At 29.6% G+C, this 19,957-nt stretch overlaps 1 protein-coding gene across 1 annotated transcript; it reads right to left on the bottom strand.

The window, feature by feature from the left end:
• Positions 1 to 5,325: 5,325 nt before the first annotated feature.
• On the bottom strand, positions 5,326 to 9,885 carry LOC111628931 (toll-like receptor 13). The gene is made up of 2 exons (XM_023372790.1): positions 9,721 to 9,885; positions 5,326 to 8,027 (listed from the first exon to the last, which is right to left on the bottom strand). The coding sequence occupies exons 1-2, from the start codon at positions 9,734 to 9,736 to the stop codon at positions 5,674 to 5,676; spliced, it is 2,370 nt and encodes a 789-aa protein (XP_023228558.1). The 5' UTR covers positions 9,737 to 9,885; the 3' UTR covers positions 5,326 to 5,673.
• Between the last annotated feature and the right edge of the window lie 10,072 nt (positions 9,886 to 19,957).

The raw sequence follows: 19,957 nt of genomic DNA, 5'->3' as shown, positions 1-19,957 counted from the left end.
AAATTTATATAAATTATTAAATTACAAATTATTTGAGAGTTAATTTAAAGTTATATTTTTCTTACGTAAACATTTTCTCATGGGTTAATTAAGGTTCAAATAGGTTAATAAGTCTAGAATTTAACAGGTTACGTGGGTTATTTACTTAACTTTGAAGCAATTTTTTCCGTCATTTTTGAGAAATTTCTTCATATTTTCTTAATACTTTTACTGATTTAAGCTTGTTTGTTTACATGCAAATTTTATCTGTTATATCTAGAAACTACAAATTTCCGGAAAATTCTAATCAAGGTAACATTATTTTGTAGAATTCTATATATTATTTTGTTTCGAAATGCTGATTTCTCCATTCTTTACATTCATTAAAATTCATCGAAAAATTTAATTTTATATAGAAGTTAACGAACTATATATTACAAATTGATTCTTTGTTCGATCACAGCATAACAAATTCGTATAGACCTTAGTATACAGTATAACTTTTAAATGTGAGTTAGATACAGGGTTGTACTTAGACTTGTTATGGCTCTAATGTATAATATATAGGCCTAATAGGCCCTTTATCTCCCCAAATGATATATTTAAAAATTTTAGGCCCTAACCTGTAACTTGTTTAACTTATACGGCAAATACGGCCGTACTAACAGTATATGCTTATTTATAAAACCGAAAATTATTTATGAATAATTTGTTTCGAATAACAAATCAAATTATAATTTGCTGGAAATTGGTTTTATACAGAATTATAATGAATTCTTTGTTATTTTTACTTTGGAGGAAAGTGATTAATTAATTCGTAAACAATTCCAACGAACACGCTAAATATTTCACAAATTATATGAAAAATAATTATTTTGAAATATTTTTACATGTAAAATGACGTAATCATTATTTTACTCGACAGTAATTCTCAGAAACGTTCGGCACTGAACATAAACAATAGTTAAAAGCTGAAAATCGAAATGTACGACTTCATTAAATTTTGCAAACTTCATCACATTCTCTTCTCAATTTGCAACGCCCGTCTTTATTACACTAAAATTATAACAAAGATCATCAAAGTTTCCTTGCTGCATTATAACTAATGACAAGATCCAATCGACAGAAGAAACATCATTAACATCAGTTGAAGAAGTAATCTTTTTTAATTAAATAGCTATTATTATATATTTTTTCATATTAAAAATTAAATTTTAAAATGTTTTTAGCACTCTCTCAAGCTTGAAATTAATATCGTGATATAATAGAGAGTTTCGATTATCCGTTCAAAGGTTGTGAGGTTGTGTATACAGTCGACAAATTGTTGAAACACCTTTTCCGTCGTTACTTCTCCGGCTAGCAACTGCACAGCAACAGTTGTGTCGTCGGTATGTTTGTGTGTATATACGGGAACCAATGTATGTATATATATATATATAGAGAGAGAGAGAGAGAGAAAAAAAAGAAATTTGTGTTTAAGAAGTTTTGCATCATGGACGCTATAAGTCTGCAACTGCACAAAATGATCTCCAGTGTGGGGCCCACTAGCAGATAAAAGTACTAAATCGGTAGTTGGTTGCAAATTTGCTTCTCACTAACAAGCTGGCCAAGTAGTTTTCGGTTTTTCGTCACGTAACTAACACCTAAATAGACCAGTTTTCCGTAGAAATTTCTTCCCAGGAAATACCATTTTCAATGGGATATTGTCCAAGTGTTGCGTTGTCTCATTCCACCAATCCAGTCCAATCCAGTATGGGAATAATTAATGTTCAGGGCTGTCTTAACACCATTGCAGGTCCCTGGGCAAAACACAACCGACAGGTGATCGGAAAATTAGTGTTAAATTCTGGTCTGCGCATAAATCAGCATGGAGTTCTTGGGCAACTGCCCAGCGTGCCCATGCGTTAAAGATAGCACTGCCAATGTTGCTATGTTTTTTAAGTAATGTCCTTATAATGGACTTTTTTAAGTCTATATAGTCCTACTATATACTCGTATAACTTATCCCTAAGGACATTATAATTGGCAACACTGATTAGTCAGATGGCACGATCCTCTTGCACAGTCCAGTATGCGGTGACATATACTAAGTGGGGATGAAATGGATCAGTTTCAGCAAAATCACTTATTGTAAAAAATTTTATAACAGAGAAAATTTTAAAAATTATAAAAAATATCACAACTAGTGATTGAAAGACCATAACTTATGAACACCTAGGTTTATTGAGAATAATTATAGTGAATATTTTGTCAAACTATCGTCATCATACTTAATCATCATGAACCTATCATCATAGTTAATTTCCACATGAGGTGACATGATCGTATGCTTTTCAGTTACGATAATAAAACTAAACTCAAACACTCTAAACCAATCTCAGTTCATTAAAATAGTTAAAAATATAACAATTCAAGAACACGTTTTATACGATTGATATGGAAAAGACTCTTTTAATGTGCACAAAACAGAGACAAAATTAAAAATAAGAACACTGTTCTTTATTATCATTAGGTAACTAAGTGGTCCTAGGGCTCTGGTTCTTCTGGATTGTCTCCTAAGAATTTCATTATGGTTTCATTATTTGGAAATTTCTTGTAGCAATTTAGCCTTCAGTGGAGCCACGATCTCACATTTCTGTCTAGTTATATCTACTGACTACTTGGCCAGCTCCCATTATCTGTTAGGCCTTTCCTGTAATGGGTATAATTTGAGACCAGCCATACAAAATCCAGCTGTGCTAAAGCCACAATATTAGATTAATTTTATTTGTAAATACTGTTCTAATGCATTTACAGAATAAAATGAAAAGTTAATATGAAAAGAACATGATAACAGATGGTCTATTATCGTGTTCATACAGCTTCTGTAGATAAATTTTAATAAATTATAATGATCCATTTCTTCCCATTTAAAGTGGTCCAAATCATCTTATACCCAATGCAGTATGAAAGAAAAATATTTTTATTCAATAGTTGTTGACTACTGCCACATTAGGCCTACCACAGCATAATATCGTCAAAAATTCTTCTCTATTTTTACTTGTGATCACAAGCGTAATATTCCAGTTTATTGCTTGTGCTGACGCTAATTTACAAAGTATTCACGTGTTGTCATCGCTCATGCACGGACACAAAACAATTTTTTTCGACGAAACTGATGCGAGTATCGACCAAGTACTTTCTTTCTTAACTTCTAGAAACTTCAACGGATCAGTGGCACGTAGGAATAAAAAACAAATATAAAGACTCTTAACAATATGACTCTAAAAGCTTAGACTGATCCACTTCACCCCTTGATTCATTTCATTCTCACTTACTCTAATTGTTTCAGTGTACGTGACCCTAAACTAAAAAATTACAAAACTCCGGATAATATAGAACTCTATTTTATCATATAAGCTCCATAATTAAATAAAAACACATGAACGTCTGTATTTATCTATTTTGAATAAGTTCGTTTTGTATTTCATAGAAATATATGAAATAAGATGTTTAGAGAGAGACGAACATGCTGGATGCTTGCACGCAGTTCTTAACTGAACAGGCTATCAATCATAGGTATTTTTCAAAATGCCCTGCTTGGAAAAGATAAAAAAAAAAAAAAGTACCTGCGCCCGGATAACACGGAATTCTGGATAACCGGGACTTTACTGTGATGTATTTCAATTAGATTGGTGTATATTTGAAATGCTTCTTGACACATACAAAATGTTTCTAGTGAGATATTCATAAACGGAAATCAATTTATTGACATTCTCAAAGATTTATGTAAAAAGATACATTTTTAAATCTATCACAATTATTATTACAATTATACAACAAAAGTAATTATTTTATTTTGTTTTTAACTTTAATCTTGACTTTACCCAACGTTACTTTTATGAGTTAAATACTGTATAATTACAATTGTGTATGTTTTCTTTCTAGAAGAGTCGTAACTAGAATCGATAATAGGGAGACCAGAATTAGAACGTGAGAAGCTATATCCACCCAGGACCAGATTTGCAAAAAAGCAAAATAAGCTACGTGTCTCACTTTATGAGTCTATTGCCTCAAAGTCTATATTTAGGGCCTCGCATTTTTAAATCTATCAGTATTTGGTGTAGAGAAAGGACCTATTACAACTAATGTTATGGCTTAGGGCCACAACAAGTTTAAATAAACAACACTGCATTCATCCCTATATCATTGTGAATGTAGGTAGTAGCGCTATAGATGAACAGTAAACTCTTAGATATTGTATGTACTGTACTTTAAGATAAGTGCATTTGTCACATTCAACTCTTCTCCCTGTACTTATTTGACTTTTTTCTTATTTTATTTATTTACAGAGTTAAAGAGTTCTCCAGGGTTCTCCAGACCCCTACCTGTTTACGCCAGTGACTCACTCAAGATTTAATTTTGGGGAAGCCGAGTTAAACGAATAAAAAAATGAGCAAATGGAATAAAATTTCCACCTTATGTAACCGCTAATTCATTAGTAATTAGTAATATATAAATAGAATAAATAAATAAAATAAAAATAGAAGACACGGCATAATATAAATAAAACTGAATTTTAATTATGTAAAGATTTTTTGAAAATTTATTAGTGGTTTCTTTTCTCTTACTTTGGAGGGTGCTAAGGCTCCTTGGCTTACTAAGGCTCCTTAGTGAATGTGTCACTGGGTTACGTTAATTTTAATGTTTATTCTCCATAATAATGTACGACATTGATCCTTGTACCGAAGATCATTTATGTATGTTAGGTGTAAATTTTGTATAACGTTACATGAATAATAAACGTTAAAGAATGCTTGTCATAGTTTTTGATCGCATCTTACAGAATTAATCAGTTTATTCGTAAATTGCGACACATAATCATTGTTGTTATATCTACGTCACGTACGATATTAAATCATCATCAAATAGAACAAACAATACACTTTATTCTGAATAAAGCTATAGTATAAAAGAATTTTGTATTAAAATAACGCCAACACCAAATTTATTGTTGATATAGCGCCGTTCTAAATAGCGTTACCCTAGTAAAGCGCCAATAAATACACTAAACTGATTTCCCCTAAAAATAAGCACATATCCTTTAATACTACGTGAATTTCTAAATGTTAAATTATTTTTAAAAGTCGCGAGTTATTTTAATATAAATTACGAATGATTTCGGAACTGTTATATATTTTCTATATAGTTTATATGTTATAAACTATAATACAAATTAGACACGTAACTTAAGCATACACAATTCTATACATCGTCCGTATAAAAACTGTTTACATATAATAACGTAAATTATATTATTAATGAAGCACGTCTGCTCTCTATCTCAATAGTCAATTAAAATCATATACAATCGAACGTCCATTAACAGCAACCTCTCAACAATGGCAACCCGTAAACAGCAACTATTTTTAATACTGTATTCCCTTCGGTAACTTTTTCACTGACTGTACAAAAGTCAACGAGGATGCGCTTTAAGAGATGCTAAGAGAGAAAATGTTGCATTAATGCATCAATGTCAAGGCCATCGGGTCTCGAACTCAGCACTACAGACAGACGTATCGATTCTTTACTTAATGCGCTACGGTTTAAACATAAATTGCACACTTTTTTAAATAAAAAGACAATGTATAAATTTATTTACAAATTAATTACAATACTAACATTTGTTTAGTCTCGTTACATCATTACTAACTCCTATACAATCCGATTGAGCTTTAACGTGTCTGGTTTATTCAATGCTTTTATAAGTCTTTTCCAAAATAACTTTTGCCCCATTGGGTGGTCTGTCCACGGGATATAAGTTCTAGTACTCATTAAGTACTTAAGATTGCTAGGAAGTTGTAATTCCTGTATTGATCCTAGAAAGATCAATATCAGAGAATCTCTCCTCTCTTCAAATAATCTGTGTTGGGCCATTTGTAATTCAAACATGCACCAACGATTTTTGATATAAGAATCGGAAATTATTAATATAATTTTTCTACACTTCTGCACGTACTCGAACACTTCTTCCGTAACATCGTTACCAGCCAAGCAATCTCGATCGTGCAAACAAAATTTTATTTGTGTTTTCTCCGTTTCCAAAGTCGGTAATAACTGATTAATTATCCATTCACTATTTAATGAATCGTAAGAAACAAACGCATCGTACATATATGAGTTACTATCATTGGATTCACGATACCTCTTTACTCTAGACATCAAGATACATCTGTAATAACGTATGTGCCACTTAAATTTTACTGAGATTAAAATTACGAAGATAATTAAAAGCACGCAACTACTCATTCCGGATATCAATAATATATTTATTCCTTTTTCTTTAGGATAACAATGGCTATTTTCGAATTCGAATATTCTTTCCTTCTGTCCTGATGGGGTGATGCACGTGTAATCTTCTAACTTACTTTCGAGAATGACACTTGTGCTCCTTTGCCAATTTTGTAGAATGGTAATGTTGCAATCCATACAGTCGAACTTATTTTTAGAGAAGTCCAGATTCTTTACTGTACTAAAATCTTGCAGCATAGCAGGAGTAATATACACGATATCATTTCCACTTACGCGAAAGTAGGTGATATTGGTGTTATTAGTTAAAATGCTATCGTTCCAATGTATAATTCTATTGTTATCCAAGATAAGAACTTCTAGAGATTTTAGAGGTTTAAATACAGGTTCTAATTGAACAATATTATTCCATGAGAGGTCTAAAATCTCCAAACTGACAAGATGAATGAATATGTCAGAAGAGTTAAAATTATCAATTAAATTATACCCCAAATATAAAACAACTAAATTCGATAATCCATAAAACATCTCAGATCTTAAATTGTTTATTTTATTATAATTTAGAGTTAAATCAGTAAGGTAATTTAAATCCTTGAATGCATAATTCTGTATATTTTTTATTGAGCAGCCTGCTAACTTGGCTATTTTAAGACTATTGTTGCCTGTAAAAATGAGATCAGTTAATGTAGGTGGTAATAGAGTATTAGTTAAGTCTAACCTTTCTAAATCTGGCAAGATTGTAAAAATTGCGTTAGGTAATGTAAAATCCCATTTAAATTTAAGACCATTATAACTTAAATCTAGATTATGTATCCTGTACCCATAATCAGATTCATTAAAAATAATCCGTCTCAATTTATTATCGCTTAAGTCTAGTGTTTGTAAATTTGATATGCCAAATATTTCGTAGCCATTTAGTTCAATTAACTCGCAACGAAAAAGGACAAGCTCTCGAAGCGTTTTAAAATCTAACAAATACGGAAAGACAACCAGACGGTTCTCACCAATATCCAAAACTTCTAGAGCACCATTAGAAAGTGGCATTAGTACATCAGACTTTATGAAAGTATTATTACTTAATCTACGTGCAATTAGTGAACGTACTGACGTCTTAGATAGTCCATAAGATACGTTTCTTAATCCCTCATAATCTAATGGGTTACCAGTAAGAAGCAATTTCCTCACATTGTTTAAACCAGTCAGAGCGTTATCATCGATTCGTCGTATGGCACAGTTTGTAAGATCAAGTTCATTGACCCGAATATCCTGTATTTGCTCAACTTCATTAGAAGTAATACTTTGCAACAAAGCATTTTCAGATAAATGCAACTTATTCAAATCTAGGCATTTAATAGCTGGTATTAAATCGGATAAAGTAGTAAACTTGTTATTAACTAATCTTATTATTTTTAAATTATCCAAGTTACAGAATGTACCTTCTTCTAGATGAGATAATCGATTCTTTACCAATAACACTACCCTTAAACTTGATAAACCGGAAAAGGTATTGTTTCTTATTATTTCTAATTCTCCTGATATGTCCACTGTCTCTATAGCAGGTATATATTCTTTAAATGGTATAGATAATACTTTTTGAGGAGTTGATTGTATCTGGATGTATGTTATGTTACTAGTTGCTGTTTTTACTGCATAGTCGATGCTTACTCTTGTACATGCCAGTAATGAATCGCTTTTATATTCACAAAATCCCATCATTTCCGCGTTCGAAGTTCGAATATAAATAAAAATAATTATAAAATCTGTAAAAAAAGTAAAAGAATACCACTTTAAAAAGTATTCTATATTAAAATATTTAAAACAAAATGTATAAAACATAATAATTAAATATAAAATAATTATATTTTCTTTAATTAAATTATAAACAAACTTTCTAGGAGACTTTATTATTATTATTATTATTTATTTATTTAGTCTTCATTAGTGTACCTATTTTACAGGTTTATTGTATTCCTTCGCATCCTTTTCTATAATATTCAGTAATATCCTATTAAAAAATTACATTTTTATAAAGTTATCATCTATGTACTGTACAATCGAACCTCCAACAACGGCCACCTGTAAATGACGACCATTTTTCGGAAATGCGTGCAAAATAACCTCCAAATAAAGTCATTTTTTAATGTCTCTATTAGTGGCCGTTGTTCAGAGGTTAGACTAGTCTCATTCGACACGACGCGAATCGCGCCATTGCGTCGCGTTAATCTCAGACCTTTCACCTATATTAATAAGATTAATTAATGTTCTGTTGTCTTAACATTTTATAGGTATGCATATATTTAAAAACTTATAATTAATTATTAACATTGTAGTTTACAATAATTAAGTTAAACTGATTAAACCGATTAGTAAACTTACTAAAACAAGAAATTATTCAACTATTTAATCATGATTTTTTAAGTTAAAACTTAAATATCTAAAATACTTTGCAATTGTAAAATAATTCAAACCTTTATTTAAATGTTATTTCTTATTATAGACTAATTACAGTTATGAAGTGTATACCTTATAGGCCTAATTTACTTAATAAGGATTCTATACTTTGCACTGTACTTGCATAAGCACTACATAGAACTGTGTACCTTGTACTGTATGTGCTTAAAAATTATAATAACGTATTACTTCAAATTTAAGATTTATTTTTCCCCTTTCGAGTAAGAACCATGTGATCTTTCTCACATGTTTCTTGATTTAAAGTTGGGGTATGTCTTAAACTTGTCAAAAGTTTATACAATGAAAATTTGAGATTACGTCTTTATTTTATATTTTCTGTTAATTATATTTTATTTTAAATGCATTGTTAGCGTTGTAAATCTTTAATATATTCATTTAAACTGTATCTATAGTTTATAACTCTTTTAAATTCTACGTCCCATAAAATTCCTTTTTAAAAATGGAAGTGCTACTTAAATTCTAAGTATTCTTTGTCACCTATAGGAAATCTAAATATAATAAAAATGTTTATTGCATTTTATACATATTTCAAATACATTATTAACGTTTTTTATTCTTTAATAAACGCTAAAACTACATTTAGTCTATTAAAATCCATGTATATAAGCAAGGATGAGTCTTATAATTCGAGGTATTCTTCGTCATACTTTAAAGGTCTGTTAATTACATTCTAATTTATATATAACATTAAGACTTTTACTTTTAAAAAAACTTATTTTAAACTCTTAATTATCATCGAATATTTTCCTAAAATTTCCTAAAAGTTGGGTACGTATAAATTCGAAATAATACAATATTTATACTACTATGATATCAGAAAAAGTAGAGCCTAGAAACAAATGAATTATTTATTTAATCATGTATACGTGTTTATAACAGTACAACTCTAGATAATAGAAGTAATTATATCCACGAAACAGCTGTAAATTACAAGTATATCTGATACTGTTCTATACTTAATCAGGCTGTAAAATTACTTACATTTTACGAAATCCATAAATATAATCCATGTAGACGTAATTTATATAGTTTTAAACATCGACAATAATTACAAACGAATTTAATTTTGTAGTTCATCGTTCTTTGAGCTTATTACAAAATAGAAACAGTCCAGACCAAGTATGAAATTTCTGATAAGTGAGTTGATAAACGTGTACAGCATAACGCAATCAAGGACGTGTAAATCACGTGATACTACTGTTAATACACTTACACTTACATTCAAACGAGTTAAAATTGAAATAATCTTCAGAAAGTTTATTGTTATTTAATTTAAAATATTCAATTATTTCATTTCGTAATTCATTTATCCTCCTTTAAGAATATAAACGAGCATTTAATTAAATAAAATTTTACAAAATGTAAAATTACAGTACTTAATTAACGATTTGTAATTTTATTAGAAATACTGTATAATATTTTATGTAAATCGTAATAATGACGGCGGAATAGACGAGGCAGTTTACTACTTTGGGGGACTCGAAATCGAATTTAAGAACACCCCCCAGCTTGTCCTTATCTTTCCCAACCGGCCATTCCCATTCTGAATGGGCCTAGCCAAATCTACGATAAGTATGGAAGCAAAAAGGCCCTCTTAATGCTCATAGACTTGATGGGATGCCAAGGAGGAATACTTTCTAGGAGGTCTTTCTACAGAAAACTGGCTCCTATTTGGGTGTTAGACAGGTAAATAAACCCAGGAAACTTCAGGTGGATAGCTGTAGATGAGGCACGAACCCACGACTTTCAATGGGTTATCCATTCCGGCTTCGGTGGATGCACACTACACCAGGATGGATACAGTAGGAACAATATATATATATATAATAATACATATATAATTAAAGAATTTAAAATAAAAATTTATAACTTTGAATTTGCTTTTAAGCGATTATTTTATTTTATTTTTCTTCTCCTTGTTTTCCGTTCGTGTTATCGTTCCCCCCTTTTTTTGTTTTTTTAAGTCTGTTTCTTGCACGAAAACAATAGCTTTTGAGGTCAAGATGTCTGGCTAACATCCGACTTAGTTTCCTCTTCTATAAATTGATATTATCTGTACGTATAATCAAATTTGTTAGCCAATTGATAGCATGCAAAGTGTAACGCGATCCTGTTACACACGCAACTAGCGACAACACGAAATGAGTTTATAAAATTAAAAAAAATATATAATAAAAACTCCAACAAATTATTATTCTATTGAATAAAGTTATTTAACGTTTTAAAAAGCACAATTTAAAAAAAAATTAAACTTTGTAATTAATGGTAAGCCACTGCTATCCATTGTTTGATAAAAGAACAGATAAACAGACACTTTATCATTTCAGCCCGAAAACATTAATTAATTTTTTGAAATTATATTTTAAAAAACTCAAATTTTTCATTAGAAAATATAATTTTTGAACTATTATTAATGAAATGTAAGACATTACAATAGCTTCATTACAATATAATTATGTTTTTAAATCTTTATTTTGATACTTACAGATTAAATTTGTTAATTTAATAAAAAAAAAATCAAAAATATAAATTATTTTCGTTATAAAAACTATATTTTTTATTAAAAATTTAATAAAAATTTTTTCCTCGTAGATAACTACAAAAGAATTGCTTTTACAAGTTCATTGACCTTTCAGGATGGAAACGAAATAATCTGTAAGCCTACCGTACAACCTTTATACACTGTTTATATTTAATTATATAATAAATATTATAAACTCTTCCAGGCCCTAAGGCCAGCAGCATCATTTAATGAAGCCTCGCATTTACGAAGGCCTCAGAAACATTTGCTAAAAAATAATTACTTGTTTATATCTGAATTAGTTTAATATTTTAATCAAATTTTATTATTTTAAACAATATAATACACTTATTAATATACCGGGGTGTCAAAAAACGTAAGTTGCCCTGACCAGTGATGGATTAAGAGATTTCGGGGCCCTAGGCACAGAATGTTGAAGATCCTCTACATAATTTTAATCAGAAACTAATAACGTCTAATTGTAGCAATAGAATATATATCGTTATTTATAAATTACGGTATATAATTGCAACGGTAAAATTGCTTTATTTTTTCCAATTTCGGGGCCTCCGAAACTCGGGTCTCCTAGGGCCTCTCAAAGGTGAGAGAAGGGAAGCTGACTTTTCTCTTCTACGAGGGGCCCGAAGCTATTAATAATAAAAATATGCTCATAAATGCCACATGATAACGATAAACTAAAAATAAAAGTACAACTTAGTAACAAGGAAAATTACTCTTTATTGAGAAATTTTTTCCTAGTAGAAAAGTAGATAATAATTATTTAAAAATATATTTCTACATACAAATTGTTTACGAATAAACATCTCGATAATTAAAAAAAAAATACAAATTACATTCGTATTAATTTAATTTAATTAATTTATTCGCGTATTAGTTTTTTGTAAGGAGTGGAGAAATTTTAATGTAATTTATTCGATTCCAATTGACAGAAATCTGTTTCCTCCCCCCGAAAGTGTAGCTTTGATGTTCAGAAAGTCGATATATTCTAGCCAGATCGAATATGTCATCTCTGTCTCTCTTCATATCAGGCAATCCTCTTTACTTCAAATGTACTCTCCAATCCATATCAAGTCGAGTAACTGGATAAGTTTACGTTTCATTTCATATATGAAAAAATAAAGAAAGAAATTTCTTAAATTTTTTTATCTGTCCCCCAAAAAAGCCGATTTGAATCATCCCCTCAGATGAAAAATTGTTATATTGTCAATTTACTAATGTTTCTGAGATTTTCTAATGATAAATATATGTAGAAATTTCGATTTTTCTTACAACTGATCATTGTTTAAAGCATTAAAATCCGTGAAAAAAATCAAATTTAATTATAATTTATTGTAAGTTTTCGATATAAAAACTACAAAAGATCAAATACTTGCTTTATGTTCAGCTTAAGCAGCAGTTTGTTGGAAGAAATTGTAACATTTCGTCAATTAAAACAAAAATTTATAAGTAAATTTTATGAGAAATTAAATAAAAAAAAATCAAAAGGTTATTTTTATTTAATTTAAAATATTCAATTATTTCATTTCGTAATTCATTTATCCTCCTTTAAGAATATAAACGAGCATTTAATTAAATAAAATTTTACAAAATGTAAAATTACAGTACTTAATTAACGATTTGTAATTTTATTAGAAATACTGTATAATATTTTATGTAAATCGTAATAATGACGGCGGAATAGACGAGGCAGTTTACTACTTTGGGGGACTCGAAATCGAATTTAAGAACACCCCCCAGCTTGTCCTTATCTTTCCCAACCGGCCATTCCCATTCTGAATGGGCCTAGCCAAATCTACGATAAGTATGGAAGCAAAAAGGCCCTCTTAATGCTCATAGACTTGATGGGATGCCAAGGAGGAATACTTTCTAGGAGGTCTTTCTACAGAAAACTGGCTCCTATTTGGGTGTTAGACAGGTAAATAAACCCAGGAAACTTCAGGTGGATAGCTGTAGATGAGGCACGAACCCACGACTTTCAATGGGTTATCCATTCCGGCTTCGGTGGATGCACACTACACCAGGATGGATACAGTAGGAACAATATATATATATATAATAATACATATATAATTAAAGAATTTAAAATAAAAATTTATAACTTTGAATTTGCTTTTAAGCGATTATTTTATTTTATTTTTCTTCTCCTTGTTTTCCGTTCGTGTTATCGTTCCCCCCTTTTTTTGTTTTTTTAAGTCTGTTTCTTGCACGAAAACAATAGCTTTTGAGGTCAAGATGTCTGGCTAACATCCGACTTAGTTTCCTCTTCTATAAATTGATATTATCTGTACGTATAATCAAATTTGTTAGCCAATTGATAGCATGCAAAGTGTAACGCGATCCTGTTACACACGCAACTAGCGACAACACGAAATGAGTTTATAAAATTAAAAAAAATATATAATAAAAACTCCAACAAATTATTATTCTATTGAATAAAGTTATTTAACGTTTTAAAAAGCACAATTTAAAAAAAAATTAAACTTTGTAATTAATGGTAAGCCACTGCTATCCATTGTTTGATAAAAGAACAGATAAACAGACACTTNTTTTTTTTTTAAACTCTTCTTCTCTGCAGATACCAAGATGGTCTTTTTTCAAGCCCATTATGAGTTCAGCCAGGCCCACAATAGGAGTGGTAATGGACATATCCGAGATAATCCGCTCAAGAATAATTCCTGCGGAGTTGCTCGCCGGAAGTTAATCCGGATCATCCAGAGCAGTAAGATCGCCTCTGCGTGCTCACGGTAGCTGAATTAATAAAACCGTTAGTCGTGGGTTCGCACCTGACCAACGGATGTGGCCAGTCCGTTGGTCAGGTGCGAACCCACGAGAGTTTTTCGGTTTCTTCACGTATCTAACAACCTAAATAGAAACCAGTTTCCTGTAGAATATCCATTCGGGAGGCCCTCTTGACAGATTGCCCTGACGTTGCGTGGCCGTATCCCATTTGTCCTATCCTATATATTTCAGTTAGATTTCGATATAAACAGGAAACACGAAACACACGAAGACAAAATTTTCAATTATCTCTGTTGTTATACGATAGTTTGCTCTGTTATGTGTTTAAATATTGTATGTCGTCTAGGCAAGGTTTATAAAGGTTATTAACCACAATACAACAAATAATTACTCACTAAAAACAAAATAACAGCAAAACACATGAAACACGTAAACAAGGCAAAATACAAATTTCAGGAATTAAAAAACAAAGTGCAATAATTTTATTTTCAGTACAAATGCTATTACAAATGTGGAGTATGCAATTAGTGGGCGATTAGGCAAATTAAGCACCATGAGTTCACCTTTCGAAGAATCGCGAAGAACGCTTTACGACTCCTTTTATACTCGAAATTTGTTATAAAACATCCGTAATATGCCCCTTAAGGAGAGAGCAGCACTATATTTCTTCCTAGAGAATGAATTTTGAAGTAAATATTTTTACAGAAAATAGAAACCGCATATCCGGGACAGTATGTATACCGAATTTGATTGAGATTGACCCAATAATTCTTCCTACAGAGAGCTTTGAATCCTACTCTTTAATTATGATCACCCTTTATAATAAATGAGGTATAATACTATGAATGATGTATACGAACATCATTTTAAGTATTCAAATTGTTGCATAAATTGTTTATACGCTTGAATAAATAATATGGAAATGTTTATCATAAATCTATTGAAACTGTTGCATATCTCTATAATTGCTTTTTTTTTATTCAAAAATAAATTTATATTATTATTTTAATTTAATGAATATAATTGTTGTTATCTTTTCCATATTCACTTAATGTTTAAGGATATAAATTTAAATGATTTATATATGAATTGTTTAAATGTTTATATGTTTAAATTAATATAAAATTTCATAATTTATAATAATTAAAAATAATAAAAGCTATTTTTAAATTTGAATTAAAGCCAAGAAATGATTTTATCTCATCCACAAGACTCAATTTTGTTTTTTAATCCACTCAGCGTCATTACTTTCACTCTAAAGAAAAATATTAAAATACACCCAAACCTCTGAACAACGGCCTCAGACGACAACATAAAAACTGGCCGTTGTTTGGAGATTCCATTGTATGCATTTCAAAAAGAAACGTTTAAAAATGGCCGTTGTTTGGAGGTTTCGTGGAATTTATTTTGTATGATTTTCAAACAGTAACATCTCCGAAAAAAATGATGGCCGTCATTGAAGGTACGACTCCTGCATCGGAGAGACATTAGAGAAATTATTTAAGAATTATAATTTTTTAAAATTGAAATGCAACAACTCACAAATGCGAATGAGCTAATCGATTTTGAAATATATTCTTGTTCAGAATACACTTCAATAATAAATTGATTGTCTTCTGACTACAACCTCCAACTGCGATTCTTCTTCTGATAAAATGCGTTAAACATTTCGACGTTTACAAATGATTCCTTTCAGTATCAAATGAGTAGAGGAAAATATATATATAAGTGAATATTATACTAATTCACATAAGAATAAAAGAAATTTCCAGTAATATAATGACTTATGTGAAAATATATAGCGAAGTTACAAATGTGCATTATACATCGAGAGAAAAGTTTAGAGAAGTTAAATTTGATTTATATTATTATTTGTCAGTAATTTTTATTCCTGATATTGTAAATATATTCAACAATATATTCAAAAAAAATATTCTATCAAATTATAGTAAAACTAAGTTTCAAATTCATTAAATTTCGCTTCCATATCTAGAGAAGGAGCAAACTTTAAAATAGTTTTTCTTGTTTATAACTTTATATTTCTTTATTTAAATATATATATAAAATATAAAGTTTAAATTTCTAAATTTTTTAGAAAAACTTTCTTCATATTTATTTAATTTTTTCTAATTTAATATATAAACAAACTACAGGATGCCAAAATACTTTTCCCCCCGTTCTTCTTTCTCATACGAAGAGTTCTTTCGTCTTTCATTAAATTTTCTCTTTGTGTTTCTTAGAATACTCCTTTAGACTTTTGACTTAAGCATATATAAAAATAAATTTATGAGTTAACGGTTTAAAATTTAATGAAGCGAAGTTGTTTTTTTACTTTTTATATATAAATAAAAAACGTGACTAAGAATAAATGCATTTAAAAATGACAAATATTGTGTAAGGTATAGAGGATCGTTTAACCTAAATTGAATTTAGTGTTACGTTAAGGCAAATCATGCCATTTGGATTTCGATAGAATTCAAAGAAGTGGCATCTTATTTGAATCGGGTGATCATCTTGACGTTCCTCTATACATTTTAAATCCTATTTTCTTTTAAAATTGTAAGATAATTTATCAATAAATCTCTACAATGTAAATTATACAAAAGTAGTTATAATTAATTAAATCAGGAATTGTGTAGAAAGAACTAGTGGACTAAATGCAACCAAATTTGGTGCACATGCTCTCCTGATCATGGAATTTCGATTTCGCAAATAAAAAGTTAGTTTCAAAATTTCCCACGAGGATAAATTTGCGCTAATTTCGCTGCAATTTGCATATTAGATAAGTTGTTAAAGAAATTCAGGTAATACAGAAAAACTGAGACGTACTGGTCAGTACAATGATTTTATTACAATTTAGTGTGACGATTACAGATTTTGAGAGTTGTAATTCTCCATAGGCTATAATGCCACATTGCTAATATTACACATGCATACTTTATTTGGCAATTTTAAAATGCATGCTTTAGAACAGGTAGATGTAGGCACATACAGTAGGACCGTTAGTCTGATTTATTGGGTACTTGAATATTTCCATGTGTGCAACTGTAAAATTACCATATATCACATATGAAGAATTACAACTTATAGAATCTATGATCTACTAATTGTAATAAAAATTATTTCACTTTATATCTCAACTTTGTATTTGAATGTCAACCTATCTAATATGTAACGACATTAGCGCCAAATTTTCTCTATTGGGAAATTTTTAAACTAAATGTTTTACCACGAACTCAAAATTTCGTAGTCCATCACACAGTTCTAAACACCTCCTGTTTAATTATAATCACTCTGTAAAGATGCTATTAGAGAGTTATTAACTATTTAACAACTTAACTATTGCTATTGGATAGGTTTAACTCTAATCTATGAGTTTATAATCTGTACGAAAGAGTTAAGTTGATACTCATCTGGCTCTTTTTTAGATCGATTCACTAACAATATTTATGGTTAAAGGTTTAAAAAAGAATTTAATTTAAGTTGGGATCGTGTGACAAAGCGATTAAGCAAAACCTCAACCAATCTAATAGTAAAAACTGTCATTAATTAAACATGCAAAGTTCCCTTCTTAAAAATTAATCACTCGAAGTGATTTGTGTACTTCTTCCATCCCGCACGCCGAGAAGAGAGAACATCAATTTCTTTTCCGACTGAATAAACAGACATATACACAGAAAGAGCGAGAGAGAGAAAGTAGAGAAAAAAATGCACCTCTCCAGAAAAATCTAGAAATTTAAGATAGATCTGCTGGCAAACAAACAGATCCTCGAAAAATTGTGAAGAATGGACAGATTACAGAAGAAGAGAAGTTTGTGCGCTTGTTGATTGAAAAGTGTAGACAGAAGTAACTACTTCTTCCTCTTACTTTTTTTTTATTCTGTCTTCTTTTTTCTGAGCAAAGGAACAACTTAGGCTTTCCTATCCCGTGAGATTTTTGCAGCAAAAGAAAATATTTCCTATTTCTTAATTATCTTTTCGCTCGGATGTCACTTCCAATTATGAGGTGCATATTTTATTTTATTCTATTTTTTTCTAGCTGAGATAACTTCTTATTAATCATAATGTAGAATTTTTTTAAATAAAAAAAGAAAGTTAGAGTTACTAGTAGAAGTTTTAAGATAATCGCACGTCAGTTCGGACGTCATAAATATTGCTGGATAAAAATGACTTTTAGAAACTGATTTTATTAATTAATGAAGTTCGATGTTTGCGTTTTGATGATATAAAGATTTAATGGCTAAATTGGACGTAAACAAGAATTTTTGGTAATTTATAACCCGGTTTGATATTGGATAAAGTTCAAATCAATCAAAGTTCAACATTATAAATGTCTACCATTGTTAGGTTTATTACCGAGTGTCAAGGGAATGAAATCGGGGGAAGAGTGGTTTGTCTAGGTTTTATAGTTGCCTATATTTTCTGCTGGGTTCTAGAGAGTAATTATGTAAGATTTGATGCAGATCGGTCAAAGGATTTAAGAGTGTATAGAGAACAAAACATACAAAATGTTTTCCAAAAATACGGCCACCTTTAAACAACGACCACGTTTTATAATCCCATCGGTTGCCGTTGTTCGCAGGTTCAATCGTATATTTACGAAAAAAATTATATGTTTTATACTATTTTACTGCGAAAGAATTCTACTTAATTTCTCGTTTTTATCTTACATTTTACGGTATAGAAGACAGTGAGACAGAATTTCCATCCGTGCCTAAAATCTCATTAAACACTTTCCAATATTGGTGCATAGAGTGGCGCGATTAGAGAAAAATTACCTTATTTTCCCTAAAATTACGTTATTTTACATAATTATCAATTACAATACATAATTTAGATAAAGCATTAGCATCATTTAATTAAAAGGCGAAGTTAAATATTAAGAAAAAATGGCGTAGTTAATAATCTGCCGGATAAATTTAATAAGCGTGAGAAAAACGAGGGTGAAAACTTAACACCGACTGTCTTTTAATTGTTTTTTTTTTTTTTACTATTTTCTTTTCCCAATTTCTTCTGCTCTTTACGAAATTCGAATGTTTACAGAAAAGATTACAATAAAACAAAGTAAAGGGATTTAATTAAAAAAGGAGAAGCTGAACATAAAAAAAGAAGAGGAGGAGGAAAATCTGAAAACGGAAAAAGTAAAAGAAAAATCTTGTTTTTTTTTTTATTTTTGACTTCAAAATTTTTCATTTTCTAACAAGAAATTTTTCTTTTATAACGAAACTACAATTATTATTAAAGGAAACTACAATTACATTTTTAAAAATCTTACTTTTTTTTATGATTTTTTCTGCAAGTTTTGAATCTCTCCAAAAGTGTAATGAAAGAAAAATGTTCTTAAACTTCTTATTTTTAAATTCTTGATAAAACTTTCTTCTTTTATTTTTATATTAAAAAATATTTGCTTTACTTTAGTAGTAGTTTGATGATGTAATAAACAATAATTTAGATTTTTGTTTAAATAATAAAAATAACAGTGTCGGTATTTTTAATGAATATGTATGAAAATATTTTTGACTAATAAAGACGCTTATTACATAGGAAAATATTAAATTGCAATTGTTTTTTTAATGTTGTTCTACTTAACAAGGATCTCTATTTGTTAAATATTTCTTGTATTTTTATAAAAAAAAGCGATATTTTTTAAATGAATGTATAAATTTACTGTGTAAAGTAAAACCTCTAAACTACGGTCACTTATGGAAACGTAAAACATGATCGTTGTTTAAAGGTGACCGTCGTTTGGAGATTATTTTGTATTGTAATTTATTTTCTTTAAAGGTAAAAGAATCAACCATATATGAAGTATATTACTACAATAATATAGTAAAACCTGGATAAAACGGAAACTTGCCAAAACAGAAAAAAATGTTCTGTACGTTCTTGTTTACACAGGTTTTACTGTACTATATTGTATTAATTGTGTAAATTATT

The sequence above is a fragment of the Centruroides sculpturatus genome, unplaced genomic scaffold, assembly GCF_000671375.1.
Source record: "Centruroides sculpturatus isolate CEXI.00-Female unplaced genomic scaffold, Cexi_2.0 scaffold573, whole genome shotgun sequence".
NCBI lineage: Eukaryota > Metazoa > Arthropoda > Arachnida > Scorpiones > Buthidae > Centruroides > Centruroides sculpturatus.
Note: the sequence above shows the minus strand (reverse complement) of the source record. Positions and strands in the feature narration are given on the sequence as shown.